The sequence below is a fragment of the Muscardinus avellanarius genome, assembly GCF_963383645.1.
Source record: "Muscardinus avellanarius genome assembly, chromosome: 9".
Taxonomy (NCBI): domain Eukaryota; kingdom Metazoa; phylum Chordata; class Mammalia; order Rodentia; family Gliridae; genus Muscardinus; species Muscardinus avellanarius.
Genome location: NC_137795.1, coordinates 89,441,313 through 89,459,764, shown reverse-complemented (window position 1 = coordinate 89,459,764; position 18,452 = coordinate 89,441,313). Strand labels below are relative to the sequence as shown.

The following is an 18,452-nucleotide window of genomic DNA, read 5'->3' as shown; positions in this document are numbered from 1 at the left end:
GCTGTGATTATAATCACGTGCCACCACGCCTGGCCTTATTTTTTATTATTTATTTTGAAAAAGGGTCTGAGTTGCAAAGGGCCTAAGTAGCTGAGGCTATTCGCAAACCGTGATCCTCTGGTCTCAGCCTCCCAAATGCTGGGATTACAAGCGTGCGCCACTACGCTGGGTTTAGGGTTTATTTTGAAACAGAGTCTTGCTAAATTGTTGATAGTCTAGATAAATTGCTGAGGCTGGCCTCAAACCTGCAATCCTTCTGTCAAGTACTAGGATTACAGGCATGTTCCACCATGCCTGGCCCCAGCACTTTTTATTTTATTCATTTGTTTATTTACTTTGTGGTACTGGGGATTGAACCCAGGGACATTCTACCTCTGAGCTACACCCCCAGCCCTATTTTTTTATTGTTTATTTTGAAACTGGGTCTAAGTTGTGGAGGCCTAAGTAGCTGAGCAGCTGGCTGCAAACCTGCTGGCCTCTCAAGTACTGGGATTACAATCATGTACTACCATGCCTGGCAAACTCTATTTTATTTTTTATTTTTTAAATAGGGTCTTACTATGTTGCTGACAGCCTTGCTAAACTGTTGAGGCTGGCTTCAAACGTGAAATCCTTACAGGCATGCACCATCACACCTGGCTTTATTGATTTATTCGTGGTGCTGGGGATTGAACCCAGGGGTCATTCTACCTCTAAGCTATACACCAGACCTGTTATTTCTTCTTTCTTTCTTTCCTTCTTTCTTTCTTTTTTTGCGGTACTGGGGATGGAACCCAGGGGCATTCAACCTCTGAGCCACACCCCCAGCCCTATTTTTTATTCTTTATTTTGAAATAGGGTCTCACTGAGTTGCAGAGTGTCTCACTAAGTAGCTGAGGCTGTCCTTGAACCCTGATCCTTCTGTCTCAGCCTCTCGAATGCTGGGATTACAAGGGTGTGCCACCATGCCTGGCTCAGACCTGTTTTTTTTTTTTTTTTTTGGTACTGGGGTTCCTGGAAGCCCTTCTACCTCGGGGCTACACTCCCAGACCTATTTTTACATTTCATTTTGGAAACAGGGTCACCTAAGCCAGCGCACGGCTGGCTTCGAACCTGCGCGATCCTCCTGTCTCCGCCTCCCAAGTGCGGGGATTACAAGCGTGCGCCACCACGCCCGGCCTCAGACCTGTTTTTTAAATTTTCTATTTTTTGTGACACTAGGGATTGAACCCAGGAGCATTCTAACTCTGAGCTATACCCCCAGTCCTAATTTTATTTTTTAGTTTGAAACAGAGTCCCACTAAGTTGTGGAGAGCCTAGGCTGCTGATGCTGGCTGTGAACCTGCGGTCATCCTGTCTCAGCCTCCCAAGTACTGGGGTGAGGATGATGATCGTGTGGTATGGGGGACTGAACCCAGTACAATAAGCCCAGTACTCCAGGGCATTCTACCTCTGAGCTCCACCCCCAGCCCTATTTTTATTTTTTACTTTCACACAGGGTCTTGCTGACTTGCGGAGGGGTTCACTAAATTGCCGAGGCTGGCTGAGAACCTATGATCCTCCTCCTGTCTCAGCCTCTATCAGTACAAGCATGCGCCACTACACTCAGCTCCAAGTACTGGGATTATAAGTGTGTGCCACCAAGCCTGCCTTTTATTTATTTATTTATTTAATTTGGAAAGTTGCTGAGGCTGGCTTTGAACCAGCAACCCTCCTGTCTCAGCCTCCCAAGTACCGGGATTACAGGCATGCACTACCATGCCTGTCTTCCAGCTCTATTATATATATTGGTACTGGAGGTGGAACCCAGGGGCTTTTCTACCTCCGGGCTATACTCCCAGACCTATTTTTTACACTTTATTTGGAAACAGGGTCTCACTAAGTTGCTGAGAGCCTCACTAAGTAGCTGAGGCTGGCTTCGAACCTGTGTGATCCTCCTGTCTCAGCCTCCCAAGCGCTGGGATTACACGCGTGTGCAGCCATACCTGGCTTTTATTTTTTATTTTGAGACAAGGTCTTGCTAATTTGCCCAACTGGCCTCAAATTTGTGATCCTGCTGTCTCAGACTCAAACGAGTCTCTGGGATTATAGGCATGTGCCACCATGCCTACCTGTTCCTCACTCATCCTTGAGAACTTTAGTTTTCTTCACGTTTAAAATGATAACTACAAACGTCACAGGGACTTGGAACCAGATGTGCCAACACAGATAAAGCCTGGTATATTGCTGTGCACAGAGCAGTTCTTTACGGTCAGCTGTTTTTCAAAGATGACTTCTTTTTTTTTTTTGCCATACTGGCGATTGAACCCAGGAGGGCTCTAGCACTGCCACCCTTGTGTGTGTGTGTGTGTGTGTGTGTGTGTGTGTGTGTGTGTGTGTGTGACTAGGATTGACCCCAAGGACATTATACTCTTGATTTAAATCCCCAGCCTGATTTAATTTTTATTTTGAAACAGGGCCCAAGTTGTTGAGGCTGGCCTTGAACTTGTGATCCTCCTGTCTCAGTCTACCAAGTTCTAGGATTACAGGTATGTGTCACTGTGCCCAGCTTCCTTTCTTCCTTTTTTCGTGTGTGTGTGTGTGTGTGTGTGTGTGTGTGTGTGTGTGTGTGTGTGTGGTGCTGAGGATTAAACCCAAGGCCATTCTACCTCTGAACTATACCACCCCAGCCCTTTTTTATTTTTCCAAATAAAAAGTTGCTGAGGCTGGCTTTAAACCTGTGATCACCCTGTCTAGTCTCCCAAATTCTGTGATTATGAACTACACCACCAGCTTTTTTTTTTTTTTTTAATTTTATTTGGAAATAGGGTCCTCCTAGGTTGATGAAAGTCTCACTTCTTGCTGACACTGTCCTCAAATCTGTGATCCTTCAGTCTTAGCCTCCCGTGCACTGGGATTACAGGTACGCACCACCACATCCAGTTTATTTTTCATTTTGAGAGTCTTGCGTTACACTGCTATGGCTGGCCTCAAACCTGCAGTCCTCCCGTCTCAGCCTCCCGTGCACTGGGATTACAGGCGTGCGCCACACCATTCTGCCTGGCACTTTCTATTTTTTGAAACAGGGTCTCATTAAATTGCTGAGGGCTCTGCTAAATTGCTGAGGCTGGCCTCCAATCTGTAATCCTTCTGTCTCAGCCTCTCAAGTACTGGGATTATAGGCAAGTGCCACCACTCTTGGCTTTATTTATTTATTTATTTAAATAGCATCTGGCTAAATTGCCTAGATTGGCCTTCAGGTTCAGCCCCTGGGGTAGCTGGGATTACAAGAATGCCTCAAGCACCCAGCTCAAAGATGACCTTGAGTGAGAAGCATGAGCAAGTCTAGCTGAGGCCGCAGACATCTGGCTAACGGAGAAGCAGAGGCAGCAAGCGTCTCCTAGCAGCAGCGATTTGCTCCTGCAGGAAACACATCATTAAGGCCTTCAGAGCCGTACATTAGGGTGAAAACCAAGGACACAGGCAGATGAACAGCAAGCAGCTTCCCCTCTGAAACACCACGGTGGCCACCACTGGTGCTAGAATTGTACCATGGTGGAGACGTGGCATTTGCTAACCGGATGTATCAGTAAACAAACAATCCAGGCTACACCGTTCACCAATATGAAGAATGTTAAAAATACAACCGCGGGCTGGGTGTATGTAGCGCAGTGAAACTCCGGAAATGAACAGGACAGCAAAGCAAAGGGCCGCAGGTCTGGCTGGCTACCAGCACCACAGCCCCCCCCACGATAGGGCAGGACAGACGCCCGTCCAAGAGGGCCTCACCCACACCCCCAGCCGGCAGCCTTTGGGGACTGTTTGCTGTAACTGAGTCTTTCAGTCAGAAGGTCTTCCAAGTTGCCCATGGAAATATCTTTAGTTGGGAGAAAAACACTGATGGTGTTGAGAGAAAAAGACGAGAGTTAGACATATCATAAACACAACAGTGAGTAGAAATGACTCTTAAAGGCCGGGCGTGGTGGCACACGCTTGTGATCCCCCCGCTTGGGAGGAGGAGACGGGAGGATCGCACGGGTTCGAGGCCAGCTACTGAGTGAGGCTCTCAGCAACTTGGTGAGACCCTGTTTCCAAATAAAAGTATAAAACAGGTCTGGGAGTATAGCCCGGAGGTAGGAGGCCTCTGGGTTCCACCCCAGTACCACCACCAAAAAAAAAAAAAGCATAGCCTCTGAAGATCTCAGAGGCCATCAACAGGTGTCTCTAAGGGCGACAGGCAGGAGAGAAATCCTTTAAGAATCTTTCATTTGCAGACCTGGGAAATAGATCAATGCTGATGTCCAAGAAATGCCACATTATATAAAGACAAACAGGCATAATGATGTTGGGACAGAAGTGGACTCACTTAGTGAGAACTTCAGCAACTTAATCTGTCTCAAAATAAAGAACAAAATAGAGATGGATGTGGTGGCGCACACCTGTAACCCCAGTACTTGGGAGGCTGAGGCAGGAGGATCGCAGGTTGGAGGACAGCTTCAGCAAATAGTGAGACTCTTAGCAACCTAGCGAGACCCTGTTTCCAAATAAGAACTAAAAAATCAGGCTGGGGCTGTAGCTCAAAAGAAGAATGCCTCTGAGTTCAACTCCTAGCACCCCCCCCCTCCAAGGCATAATATAGGGTTGGAGGTATATCTTAGAGGTGAAATGCTCCTGGGTTTAATTTCAAGGAAAGAAAGAAAGAAAGAAAGAAAGAAAGAAAGAAAGAAAGAAAGAAAGAAAGGAAGGAAGGAAGGAAGGGAGAAGAGCAAAGGGAATCAGGTAGAGAGCTAGTCAGGAGCAGGTGGCAGGCAGGCTAGAGTGACAACATGGCCCAGCTGGAAGAGGACAGCTGCAGGGAAGAGAAGGAAGGTCAAGAAAAGAGGGGCAACAGCAAACCCAAAGGAGAGCCAGGTGACCCTGCGAGAGTCAGAGAGGGGAGAGGAAGCCTCTGCACCCCGTGCTTCTGCTTCTGTAAGACCAGCCACTTCCGGGACATTGAAGCGTCCCTTCCCATGCCAAGTCCAAGGCTTTTAGGTGCATGTGGGAATTTCAGATTAAAACTGCCTTACATCTGGCAAAAACTGAGTATTCCCATGAAGCCAAGCGCAGCCTCACAGGTGCGCTGGTATCAGGGCGCTCCTCAGCACCCCGTTTTATCCTGAGGCGCGTCTAGAACTACCTCTGGGGAAAGCTGCTCACGGCAGTACCTCTCTTTGGCTGGGACAGTGTTATTTGCTCTTTGTTGGATTTTGTAGACCACCAGGCAACTCCTCATTCTCCACATTTTGAAGATACAATTTTATGACTTCCTCTTGAAATTACTAGAGATGTCCAGGAACATGACAATCAGGGCTTTAAAAAAGTTTGTTTTATGGTACTGGGGATTAAACTCAGAGGCATTCTAGCTCTGAGATATACCTCCAGCCTATTTATTTATTTATTTATTTATTTACTTACTTACTTACTTAGTGGTACTGAGGTTGGAACCCAGCGGCTTTTCTACCTCTGGGCTATACTCCCAGACCTATTTTATACTTTATTTGGAAACAGGGTCTCATTAAGTTGCTGAGAACCTCATTCAGTAGCTGAGGCTGGCTGTGAACCTGTGTGATCCTCCTGTCTCAGTCTCCCAAGTACTGGGGTTACAAGCGTGCACCACACCCAGCTCAGCCCTTTGTTTTTTTTTTTTTTTGTTTTGTTTTGTTTTTTTGGTGGTACTAGGGGTGGAACCCAGAGGCTTTCTACCTCCAGGCTATATTCCTAGACCTATTTTATATTTTGTTTGGAAACAGGGTCTCACTAAGTTACTGAGAGCCTCACTCAGTAGCTGAGGCTGGCTTCAAACCCGTGCGATCCTCCTGTCTCAGTCTCCCAAGCGCTGGGGTTACAAGCGTGCGCAACCACGCCCGGCTCAGTCCTTTGTTTTAAAACAAGGTCTTGCTAAGTTGATGAGAGTCTCACGACTTGCTGAGGCTGTCCCTGACCTGTGATCCTCTTGTCTCAGCCTACCAAATACTGGTGCTACAGGTGTGTGATACTCTGCCCGCCTGCCACAATGATCAGAGTTTTGTGCTTTAGGATTCAGAGCCACTTCAGTTTATTACCCTTAGACTGAGCTCCCACTGTGGAGTTGAACTAATAATGTCTAGGCCTGGTGATCTGACCAGGAAGACGTTCAAGTGAACAGGCAGGAGAGAAAAACCTCCCGCTAAGGCTTCTGGAACATGCAGGTGTTCGGGTCATCTGGTCCGACTGCACAGAGAAGGGCAAGGGATGTCCAGCAAATCCCAAGAAGCAACCACTGGGAAGAGAAGCAGGAACAGCTCTCCAGGTCTCCAAAGCCCACGTACCAGTGATCATATATGGGTGATTTGTAAAGCGAACCAATACTCTTTAATTAATTTACATATATTTTTGGTACTAGGGATTGAACTCAGGGGCATTCTATTTCTGAGCTATAGCCCCAGCTTTTACTTTTTGTTTTGCTGAAGCTTGTCTTGAACCTACAATCCTCTTGTCTCAGTCCCCCAAGTACTGGGATTATAGACATGTACCACCATGCCTGGTGAACTAATGCTCTGTGTGTCGCTGGGGACTGAATTCGAGGGCATTCTATCTCTGAGCTCTAGTGTCAGCCCTTTATTTGGAAAGAGTCTCACTAAGTTGCAGAGAGCCTCTCTAACTTGCTGAGGCCTTGCTAAGTTGCCATGGCCAGCTGTGAACCTGCTATCCTCCTGTCTCAGCCTCCCAAGTACTGAGATGACAAACGTGCGCCACCACGCCCGGCCCAAGATTTATTTTTATGTTATTGTTATTTCAAACTTTTTTTTTTTGGTACTGGGGGTGGAACCCAGGGGCTTTTCTACCTCCGGGCTATACGCCCAGACCTATTTTATACTTTATTTGGAAACAGGGTCTCACTAAGTTGCTGAGAGCCTCACTAAGTAGCTGAGGCTGGCTTTGAACCTGTGTGATCCTCCTGTCTCATCCTCCCAAGGGCTGGGATTACAAGCGCGTGCCACCACGCCCGGCTTTATTTTTCAAACTTTTTTGTGTGTGTGTGGTACTGGGGTTCCTGGAAACCCTTCTACCTCTGGGCTATACTCCCAGACCCATTTTATACTTTTTATTTGGAAATAGGATCTCTTAAGCCAGCGCGGCTGGCTTCGAACCTGCGCGATCCTCCTGTCTCCGCCTCCCAAGCGTGGGGATTACAAGCGTGCGCCACCACGCCCAGCCTTATTTTTCAAACTTTTTATTATGGAAAATTTTAAAGAGGCACGAACAAGAACAGTACAAAGAACTTGCCTATGACTCTCATAACAGCCCGTCTCCTCTGATCAAGGAAGCTTCTAGAAATGTGCTCTTGACTTTTCAACTGTTCATGCACAATACTCTGTAGGGCACTGTTTATGAAAAAACTCAAACCCCTAAACCTAAAGTTTTCTAAGCACATATCAAGGGCAGAATACCAGGGCGGTAAGACACTTAAAGACAGCAGATTGTGAAGTGGGCGTAAGTTGACTGTTATGGACTTTGATAGTCAAACAAAAAGCAATCTTTCCAGTAAACTTTATCTTTTTTTAAACAGTCACCTTTTATTGGGTGTTAATTCTCAGGGTATGAAAGGACTCTGCCATGAGCTCCCTGAAGCAGGGAGCTAGAGCAGGGTGATTGGGATAGGAGCGCAGAGTGCGTGCGCATGCCCTCTCCAGAGTACCTGAGTCTCCGCTCAAGGCTGAGCTTCTTGGAGGGAAGGCAGAGGCTGAGGCACAGATAAGCTGCTGCACCACACTGACTCCAGCGCTCCGTCTTCATGTTGACGCACTTGCTGTGATACTGGGAGTATCCTTTCTGAGCTTCAGTCATGCCTTTAGGGGTGGAGTCCCACATCAATGTCCAGTCTGGCCGCTCCCCTAGTTTGACATCCATGAGTTTCTTCCCCTTCATTATTATGTCTGATGCTGTCTTGGAGTCTTGGTGTTCGCTGAGCATGGTAAGTTTCATCTTGATGAAGTATTTATTCTCCCTTTCCTGGCTGAAATATACTTGGCATAGCCAAATTGTTACTGGGAGCAAGTTCTTTAGAAAAGAATCCCAGCTAATCAACGAAAACGGAATGATAACACTAGAAATACTCAGTATCAGTGGTGACTACAGTTATTATTAGGTGATGGGATGATGGGAACTGTATCGTGGGGGAGTCACATTGTTCATGCAGGAAGCAGAGCCTGGAATGACAGCCTCCAAGTTACTCCACCCTCAGCTGCTTCCTCCTTATCCCAAAGACGAACCCACCTGCGGCCTTCTTGTCAGGATCCACTTGCAACCTCCACAGTCTGCCATAAAGAGGCCTGACAAGAACACAGAACTGTTACAATGTACCAGACAAGCTGGGCTACCAGAACTTGCCACAGCTCCCCACACACCCCAGCAGCCAGGGCGCTGGGCACATGTGATGCCCACCCTGGAGTGCTGAACAAATCCTGCGGTAAAGGGGAAAGAGGTCAGCTCACTGAGGGCTGATGGTGCACGTTTATAAAAACACAGTTCACGGCGCTTAGCTGAGCGGATGAGGGAGGGGAGGTCAGCTCACCCTCCCCTCCCCTCTAAACTGGGATTTATGATGTGGTTTTCTTGTAGCAGACTTACCTTCCTAATTATGTCTTCCTTAAGCTAATATGAAAACTAATTTGTATTCCCTAAGTACCCAGCAGCTGGGCGGGATGGAAGAGACAGTCCTGGCTTATACTGGCTTGTTCAGAGAAACTGTCCAAGGATTTAAGTGTGTCATGAGTAATCTGCATGACAGATAACCTGAATGTGACAACAAATATTTGGCTATATCTACATTTATAAAGCCCACAGGCTATTAGGAGCTACTAAGAGACTCTTAAGGCTACTATGAATCAAAGTAATGTTATGTTCACATGATTTAAATTATTTAAGTTACTGAGAAAAAAAATCCAGTCTAAATCTGAGGCAGTATTGTTGTTTCCTATGGGCTTTCAGAAGTCACAGCAGCCGTGTGGCTACTGGAGGCAGACTGATGGAAAAGGAAGAATAAAGGCACACCAAGGCCACAGGGGTGTGGGGAAGGGAAGGTGCGGGCGGCCCTATGCTCCACTCCCAGGAGCACCGCGCAACGAACAATTCATGTACACACACGCTTACTCCGCACTGCTCATACTCCCTCTTGGCTGATGCTGTTGAATGAGAACAGAGACCAAAAGCATGGTCACGAAAACTTAAGGAAGAGATGAAGAGGAGGGTTAGCTGAGAGTTCACCTTCCTTAGTAAATCCCTGCCTTACCTGCTATAATTCACTATTAGTGTGTGTGTGAGACCCAGGACCTGGCACATGATAGGTGAGCACTCTACCTCTGAGCTCCATCCCCAGCTCCTATCACCAGCTTTTTATAATTTTATTTTGAGACAGAGTCTTACTAAGTTGCTGAAGATGGCCTGGAGCTTGATCCTCCTACCTCAGCCTCTTGAGTAGACAGGATTAAAGGAATGAGCCACCATCCCTGGCTAAAAAAATAAGATTCTTAGAGAAAAAAAATTTTTTGGTAGTACTAGGGATTGAGTCCAGAGGCATTCTACCTCCAAGCTACACCCTTGCCTTTATTTATTTATTTATTTATTTATTTATTTATTTAGCAGTACTGGGGGTGGAACCCAGGGGCATTCTACCTCTGAGGGATATCCCAGCCCTATTTTTTATTTTTTAGAGAAAGCATGTACCACCACGCCTGGCTTGTTTGATTTTTAATTAAATTCAAGTAGATAAAATGCAGTTCTAAAACCTTCCTAGAGCTGTCGGAGTGCCAACTCCACATCATACACGTGTACCAGCCATACACACTGTGTAAGAATTGCCTTTGTTTAGAGGGAAACTCAATCTGAAACTGAGTGCTTTGTATTAGCCTAAAATATATTTCTCTTTTTCTTTTTTACTTTTTTTTTTGTGGGTCTGGAGGTGGAACCCAGGGGCATTTGACCTCTGAGCTACAACCCCTGCCCTATTTTTTATTCTTTATTTTGAAACCGGGTCTCACTGAGTTGCAGAGGGCTTCACCTCTTAGCTGAGGCTGTCCGTGAACTGCGATCCTCCGGTCTCAGCCTCCCGAATGCTGGGATTACAAGCGTGCGCCACCACGCCCGGCTTTTCCTAAAATATATTTCATGGGTATTTCCCCTGTTTATATTGCAGGGTTCTTTCCTTTCCTGCCCTACTCTATTAACTTATTTTAACACTCTCCAGCCATTTAGGCTCCTGCATGAGAAACTCCATGAGCATTTCAGAACAGCGCAGTATAGATGTCCATTACAGAGCTGTGCGCATTAAGGAGAGGGTGGGCCGGGCAGTCAGAGGAATTGCTGGATGCCTCTTTAGGGAGCCAATCTGATAGCATGGTATTTGTAGCCCTGCTCAGAGGAGTGTCTCGGTTTCCATATTTATACCCCTTAAATGATTCTTAGATCTAATGCTGGCCTTATTAAAGCAAAGTTTTTTTTTCTTTCAATTTTACTTTGAAAACCCCATTTAGGCTCTGAAATCTCTAAATTGAGGCCTTTCTAATAATGAGAATTTGGTGTAATTATATGTCACGGGCAATTGTGCTGACAAGCAAAACCGACAGGTCTCCTGGTAGGGCCTTTGCTCAGTCTGACCGGCAGGAGAAGAGAGGCTTTGTCAGGAGCAGATGTGCAGTGGGAGCCCGAGAGAGCAGGTCTGTTGAACAGGCAGGTGCCACTTAGACATTCACTCTACTGACTCCAACCACAGACTTCCCTTCATTTGATACCCCGCTCTTGGCAGGACGATGAAGAGAAAGCATGACACAGAAAGAAGCATGTTTATCCTGCTCGGATCACCGCCTAGGCAAGGCTGCGGCTCCTGGGTTCTGCACACTTGCTCTTTATTAAGCAAATGGCAGAGCTGAGTGCTGGGAAGTGAATCCCTGTATTTACACAGGTAACTGGAGAGCCAGAGGGCCCCAAACCATTCTGGCTGCAATATGCAAACTAGCTGAGTTAATAACAGCGCACTGACATTCCTTCAAAATCCTAATGGAAATGAAAATAAAGAGGAAAGTCCCTTATATCCAAGAACCTTAAAAACTTTGTGTACGAATGTGTCCTGTTAGAACACTCTGCTTCCAGTCTGAACAGTAACTAATGCCCTTTTTACATGCACAGTTTAAACCTACTTTTTCATCATGTATCATATAGAAATTACTTCAATTAAACTAGTCCAATTATGGCTTTGGATTTGGCACACACACAAAAAATCCCTTTGCAAAATATTGCCTTAATAATATGCACTATGGATTCTGTCTTGGTTACAATAAGCCTGAATCATCTAAGACCAGATCTATCTGTCTGTAGGTCTGTCTGTCTATCTATCTTTTTTTTCCTTTGTGGTATTAGGGATTGAACCCAGAGCATTCTAATTCCAAGCTACATCCTTAGCTCTCTTTGTATTTTGAAATAGGGTCTTGCTAGTTTGATGAAAGTCTTACTACTTGCTAAGGCTGTCCTCAGACCTACAATCATCCTGTCTCAGTCTCCTAAGTACTAGATTACATGTGTGTGACATCACACCTGGTTCAGAATCTGCCTTTCAAATAAAGTCTGAGAAAGATTTGGAGACCTAGGGGAAACTGGGTGAGATACAGAAGCATGCTGCCTGGTCTTGAAGACACTGGGGTGGAGAGGAAATCATGGTCAGTGGTGTCCAGGTGCCACATGGTAGGGACTTTCTGGGAATCTCTGCTCAGCAGCCCTGAACCAAGTCCTCTGCTTAGAATGTCCCTGGCTTAGATTGTCCTATTCACAGAAAGTTTCCCCAAGATGAGAATCCCTGACAGACTAAAGAGCAGATGAAGGCATCCCAAGCTGCCTTGACCACATGCACAAATCCCCTTTCGGGCCCCGAGAAGCTAATTTAGAGGCACCTAGCTTCTATTTAACACAAATAGTATGTAAAAGCTACATCCAGAAGCCATGGCCAGGCTCAGATGAGTACTCAGAATAAAGACCAAGACCCACCGGGCGTGATGGCGCACACTTATAATCCCCGCACTTGGGAGGCGGAGACAGAAGGATCGCGCAGGTTCGAAGCCATCCGCGCTGGCTTAAAAGACCCTGTTTCCAAATTTAAAAAAAGTATAAAATAGGTCTGGGAGTGTAGCCCGGAGGTAGAAGGGCTTCCAGGAACCCCAGTAACACACACACACACACACACACAAAAAAAAAAAAAAATCTGGTGTACAAATGAAAAATGCTAGAGGCCAATGGTTTATTGAAACAAACGAAGAGCCTGGCATGGTGGCACCTGCTTGTAATCCCAGTACTTGGGAGGCTGAGATGGGAGGATCACAGGTTTATGGCCAGCCTCAGCTACTTAGTGAGGTCCTCTACAACTTAGAGAGAGCCTGCTTTAAAATAAAGGATAAAAAATAGGGCTAGGGTATAGCTCTGAGGTAGAATGCATCTGGGTTTAATCCCTTGTACTGCAGAGAAAGAAAAAGAATCCAGAGGGAAGGTGACATTTCCTTGGGGCTTGCAGACTCTGAAAGGAGAAAGATGGACTAAGCTCACACTGAAGGACAGGATACCTCTCACAAAGCAGTGCTGCTCCTTCTGAAGGTGTCTACGGTGCATCACTTTACAGGAAGCAAAGCAAAGAACCAAAGAACCTCCAATAGGAAACCCTTTCAAGTGCAATGCTATGTGTAAAGAGTACCAGAAAGGCCCCGGCATTCCAAATAGCAAAATCTTAGTTGCCTGAGGGGTATGTTACACTGTCAGCAGAGGTTTTCTGAAGCACTCTCAGTGAGATTCACTACCTCTTCCTCACAAATAAAGGCTTACTGGCCCAGGTCCCAAGAATGTCTCCCAGAATGCTAAGAGTGATCACCGTGCAGACTGATTCTTTTCTGATTCTTATCCCATTTGGTGTGAGGTTTTGTGTGTGTGTGTGTGTGTGTGTGTGTGGTAATCTGGGTGGAACCTAGGGGCTTTTTTACCTCCAGGCTATAATCCCAGACCTATTTTTATACTTTATTTGGAAACAGGGTTTCACTAAATTGCTGAGAGCCTCACTAAGTAGCTGAGGCTGGCTTTGAACCTGTGCGATCCTCCTGTCTCAGCCTCCCAAGTGCTGGGATTACAAGTGTGCGCCACCACGCCTGGCTTTTTTTTTTTTTTTTTTTTTTTTTTTTTTTGCGGTACTGGGATGGAACCCAGGGGTATCCCCAGCCCTATATTTTAGTCTTTATTTTGCAAAGGGCCTAAGTAGCTGAGGCTGTCTGCGAACTGCGACCCTCCTGTCTCAGCCTCCCAAATGCTGGGATTACAAGTGTGCACCACCACACCCGGCTTTGGTGTGAGTTTTTACAGTAGAAACAATAACAACACAACAGTAAGAATAGTAGAAATAGCAGCCAACAGTTAGTGCATCTCAGGATGCCCCAGGCACTCAAGAGAGGAGGACCAGAGAGTCTCTGCTGATGCCAAATTAGTGTCTCCCTGGATGAGACAGAGTGGGAAGTCAGGAAAACTGCCACTTCCTCTCAAGAACTGTTCTAGAAGGCGTTGCAGGTATGATGAAGGGAGGACAAGCTTAGGGAGTAGGACTCGCCACCGAACCGCCCTTTCCCTCCCTCAGTGCTGTGAAAGCCCTTCGGTAAAGCCCTTCGGTTGTTCTAGAACCAGGAGCCTTACTATGTATCTCTGCTCCTATTTGTCAGCAGTGGCTGTGTTCCCTGTGAAATCTGGGATTTATCCAATAATAATAGTTCTTTCAGCCTAGTGACCCATCAGGCTTTGGGTATTTCTTTTGGGGGCCTCTAGAAGTCCATTAGAGCATCTGACCAAAGGCACTGATAACCATGGAGAGACACCTGCCTTTGTGAGAAAGCTAACTGGAAACACGCAAGTGGACTGTGTCTCAAATAAACAGCCTGGGAGTCAGTCCAGGTGTTGCTGCTGCCTCCTGTCTCAGGTTTTCCTGCTCAGGATTTTGCAGGGCATAAAAATAGGCCAGTTCTCGCAACCCTCCTTCCCTGCTGTTTACTGGCTGGGGATTACTGAAGTCACGTGGTTAGCTTTTTTTTTTTTTTTTTAAGTAAAGCCATGCTGTCTATGAGCTAAGAAGGTCACCAAGAGACAAGGCTTGGGCAGGATGTGTGGTCCTGCCCTGTGCTGAGGGGGCACACTTACCACAAGAAGACTATAGTATTTGGGCTTGAAGTCACTAGATCAGAACTAGCCAGGAAAGCTATGATGGAATTGTTCTGTGTCTGCATAGCTGCCCGGTACACGAGTCCATTTCAATTTATTTATTTATTTTGGTACTGGGGATTGAACACAGGGGGATTCTACCTCCAAGCTACACCACAGGGTCGCGCTAAGTTGTGGAGGGCCTCATTACGTTGCAGAGTCTGACCGAGAACCTGTGATCCTCCTGTCTCAGCCTCTCGAGTACTGGGATTACAAATTGCACCACCATGCCAGGCTTATTTAAATTTAAATGTAAATAACTTATAATTACGTAGAAAATCAGTACTTTTGGCTATATGTGGCTGTTTACCACTTAAAATGATTAATATGACTGAATAACTACCTTTTAAATTTAATTTTATTTTACTTGCATTTAAATTCAAATAGCCACATGTAGCCAATAGCTACTATATTTGACAGTGCAATTTTGTTTTGTTGCATTTTCTTTTATTTTTCCTTCTTCCCTGCCTGTGTGCCTTCTTTTAGGGTGCTAGGGATTAAACCCAGGGGCATTCTACCTCTGAGCTACACCTCTAGTCTTTGAAAAAAAATTATTTGTTTTGAAACAGAGTCTTGCTAGGTTGCTGAGAGTCTAACTACATTGCTGAAGCTGCCCTTGAACTTGTGATTTTCCGTCTCAGCTTCTCACATACTGAGATTACATGCATCTGCCACCATGCCTGGCTTATTTATTTTTTGTAGTACTGAGGATTGAACCCAGGGGCCTCCTAACTCTGAGATATACCCTAGCCCTTTTTATTTTTTATTAATTTACTGAGAATTTCTCCATATTGCTGAGGCTGTTCTTAAACAGCTGAAGCTGTTCCTAATCCTCTTGTTTCAGCCTCCCAAGAACTGAGACTACAGGTGCGTACTTTCATACCTGGCTTCTTTATTTTATTTATCTATTTTTGGTGGTGCTGAGGATTAAACCCAGAGGCATTTTACCTCCGAGTTATACCCCCAACCTTATTTTTAAATTTTTATTTAGAAACAGGGTCTTGCTAGGTTGATGAGAGCCTCACTACAAGCTGAGGTGTCCTCAAACCTGTGATCCTCCTAAATAGTGGGATTACAAGAGTGTACCACCACACCTGGTTTGGTTTCTTTTTTTAATTTTTGAATTTTTTAATTTTTTTGGTGGTACTGGGGTTCCTGGAAGCCCTTCTACCTCCGGGCTACATTCCCAGACCTATTTTTACATTTTTATTTGGAAACAGGGTCTCCTAAGCCAGTGCACGCGGCTGGCTTCGAACCTGCGCGATCCTCCTGTCTCTGCCTCCCAAGTGCGGGGATTACAAGCATGCGCCACTACGCCCGGCCTTTTTTTTTAATTTTTAACTTTAATTTTCCCTTGCCCTCATAGACTTACTTCCTTCCTTCCTTCCTTCCTTCCTTCCTTCCTTCCTTCCTTCCTTCCTTCCTTTTTTTTTCTTCTTGGTACTGAGGATTGAACCCAGGGCACATTCTACCCTTGAGCTACACACCCAGCCCTATTCTCCCCTCCTCCCCCCGGCCCCTGTACTGGAGATTGAACCCAGAGGCATTCTACCTCCGAACTATACCCCCAGCCCTATTATTTTTTATTGGGAAACAGGGTCTCAGTCAGTTGTGGAAGGAGGGCCTTTATATCTACCCTAAAATAGACAAAAATATTACAATTATTATAGTACAAAAAATAGACCAAATAGATAAAACACATATGTGGGAGGGTGCCTTGGCATATGCCTGTAATCCCAATACCTGGAGGCTGAGACAAGAAGATTGCAGGTTCAAGGCCACCCTCAACACACCATGAGACTCTGTTTTAATTAAAAAAAAAAAAAAAAAAAAAAGCCAGGTGTGGTAGCACACACCTGTAATCCCAGTACTTGGGAGGCTGAGACAGGAGGATTGTAAGTTTGAGTCCAACTTCAGCAACTTAGCAACTTAGTGAGAACTGTTTCAAAATAAAAGAATAAAATGGAGTTGGTTGGTATATCTTGGAGATAGGATGTCTCTAGTTTCACCCCCAGTACCTCAAAAAATAAAATAAAAAATAAATAGGGCTAGGGGTATAGTTAGTGACTCGGAGAGAAAAGGTTCAATCCCCAGTACCAAAAACAAACAAACAAACAAACAAACAAACAAACAACTCCCCGCAAATAAAACAAAGTATGGGAGTAGTAGAGATCAAATAATCAAAGGTAGCAAGACTTTGTATAAAAATAAATAGTATTGCTTTTATTGCAAAAAATTGTTAATAACTTCGATTATTTGCAATAGGCTTAGCTAATTATGGACAATATAATGAAATGCTACCAAGCATTTTTTTTTTTTTGGGTGGTACTGGGGTGGAACCCAGAGGCTTTCTACCTCCAGGCTATACTCCCAGACCTATTTTATATTTTATTTGGAAACAGGGTCTCACTAAGTTGCTGAGAGCCTCACTCAGTAGCTGAGGCTGGCTTCGAACCTGTGTGATCCTCCTGTCTCAGCCTCCCAAGTGCGGGGATTACAAGCGTGTGTCACCACGCCCGGCTTTTACCAAGCATTATAATGATCTTTAAAAATATTTAATGAGCCGGGCGCGTGGTGGCGCACGCTTGTAATCCCTGCGCTTGGAGGTGGAGATAGGAGGATTCCACAGGTTCGAAGCCTGATGTGCTGGCTTAAGAGACCCTGTTTCCAAATAAAAATATTTAAAAAACAATAGGTCTGGGAGTGTAGTCCGGAGGTAGAATGGTTTCCAGGAACCCCAGTACCACCAAAAAACAAAACAAAACAAAAAAACCCTTAATTACATAAAAATGGTGAAGATACTTCAAAACAAATTATAAAGTAGTATGAATGACACAATCCCATTAAAGTTAAAAAATTATATATAGGAGAAAAAAGGACATATTAAAAAAAAAAAACCCTCAGAGCTGGGCATGGTGGTGCATACTTGTAATCCTATTACCTGGGAGGCTAAGACAGGAGGATTGAAGGTTCAAAGCCAGCCTCAGCAACTTAGGCCCTCTGCAACTCAGTGAGACCCTGTTTCCAAATAAGAAATAAAATAGGGCTGGGGGTGTAGCTCAGAGTTGTAGAATGCCTCTGGGTTCAATTCCCAGTGCCATAAAAAATCCTCAAAAATTAATATTCCATTAGGTAGAATTATGAAAGATTTATATAATTGGGACCCCCCAAAAGCCTTCAAAGCAAATGCTATGTATACGCCCCCTCTTTTCTTATGCACCATCAGAAGAATATCAGTTTCATCAGAAAATGCTAAGGCTTTCTTCGCAGCTCTGGTAAGAGGCTTGATTACTTAGGAACTTCAGGCATCTGTTTTGTTTGACCCCATCTAATTTTTAGAAAGCAAAGATAGCCAGATGAATCTGCAGTAAGATCTCAGACACACAGCAGAGGCTTTTCTGAGAAGGCTAATTGCAAATATAATTCTTATCTTCATTTTTGCTGCAGTAGAAAGAGGAGAAAGGCCTGTAGGCCTGTTCTCTGCGGCTTCCTCCTACAGGGGTGGTACAGCCTGGGTGAGAAGTGAAAGGCCCCCTGTGTGAGCACGTGTTTGTTGGTTCTGGAGGCCATTAGTCCTGGGAGCACGTAAGACCAGGGCCCAGCAGTGAATGGTAGAGTGAAGGGAAATGAACAGAGAATTTAAAAAAAAATTTTTTTTGTTGTGTGTGGTACCGGGGGTGGAACCCAGAGGCTTTCTACCTCCGGGCTATACTCCCAGACCCATTTTATATTTTATTTGGAAACAGGGTCTCACTAAGTTGCTGAGAGCCTCACTAAGTAGCTGAGGCTGGCTTCGAACCTGCGTGATCCTCCTGTCTCAGCCTCCCAAGCACTGGGATTACAAGCATGCACAACCACGCCCGGCTTGATAATTAAATATTATATGTTATATTTATATGTTAATATTATAATTAAGTATTAAATGAACATAAAATTAAATATGAATAATTAAAGACAATTTTTTTGTGGTACTGGGGATTGAACCTAGGGACATTCTACCTCCAAACTATACCCCCAGCTCTATTTCTTTTGCTTTATTTATTTATGTTCGTTGTCATTGTCTTTTTCTTTCCTTTTTAAAAAATTTTTTAAATTGAACCCAGGGGCATTCTACCTTGAAGCTACAACACCCAGCCCATTTTTTATTTTGAAACAGGATCTCACTAAGTTGTGGAGGGCCTCACCAAGTAGCTGAGGCTGGC

The 18,452-nt window shown here is 45.0% G+C and overlaps 1 protein-coding gene across 1 annotated transcript in view; it reads right to left on the bottom strand.

Annotated features, from left to right (window-relative positions):
• The window catches only part of NRF1 (nuclear respiratory factor 1), a gene marked incomplete at both ends in the record, with an annotated part of 103,435 nt that overhangs the window by 15,500 nt on the left and 69,483 nt on the right, over positions 1-18,452 (bottom strand). The window contains 2 exon segments of the mRNA XM_080702021.1: positions 8,257-8,268; positions 8,271-8,312. Of these exon segments, the coding sequence (XP_080558147.1) occupies positions 8,257-8,268; positions 8,271-8,312 (54 nt within the window).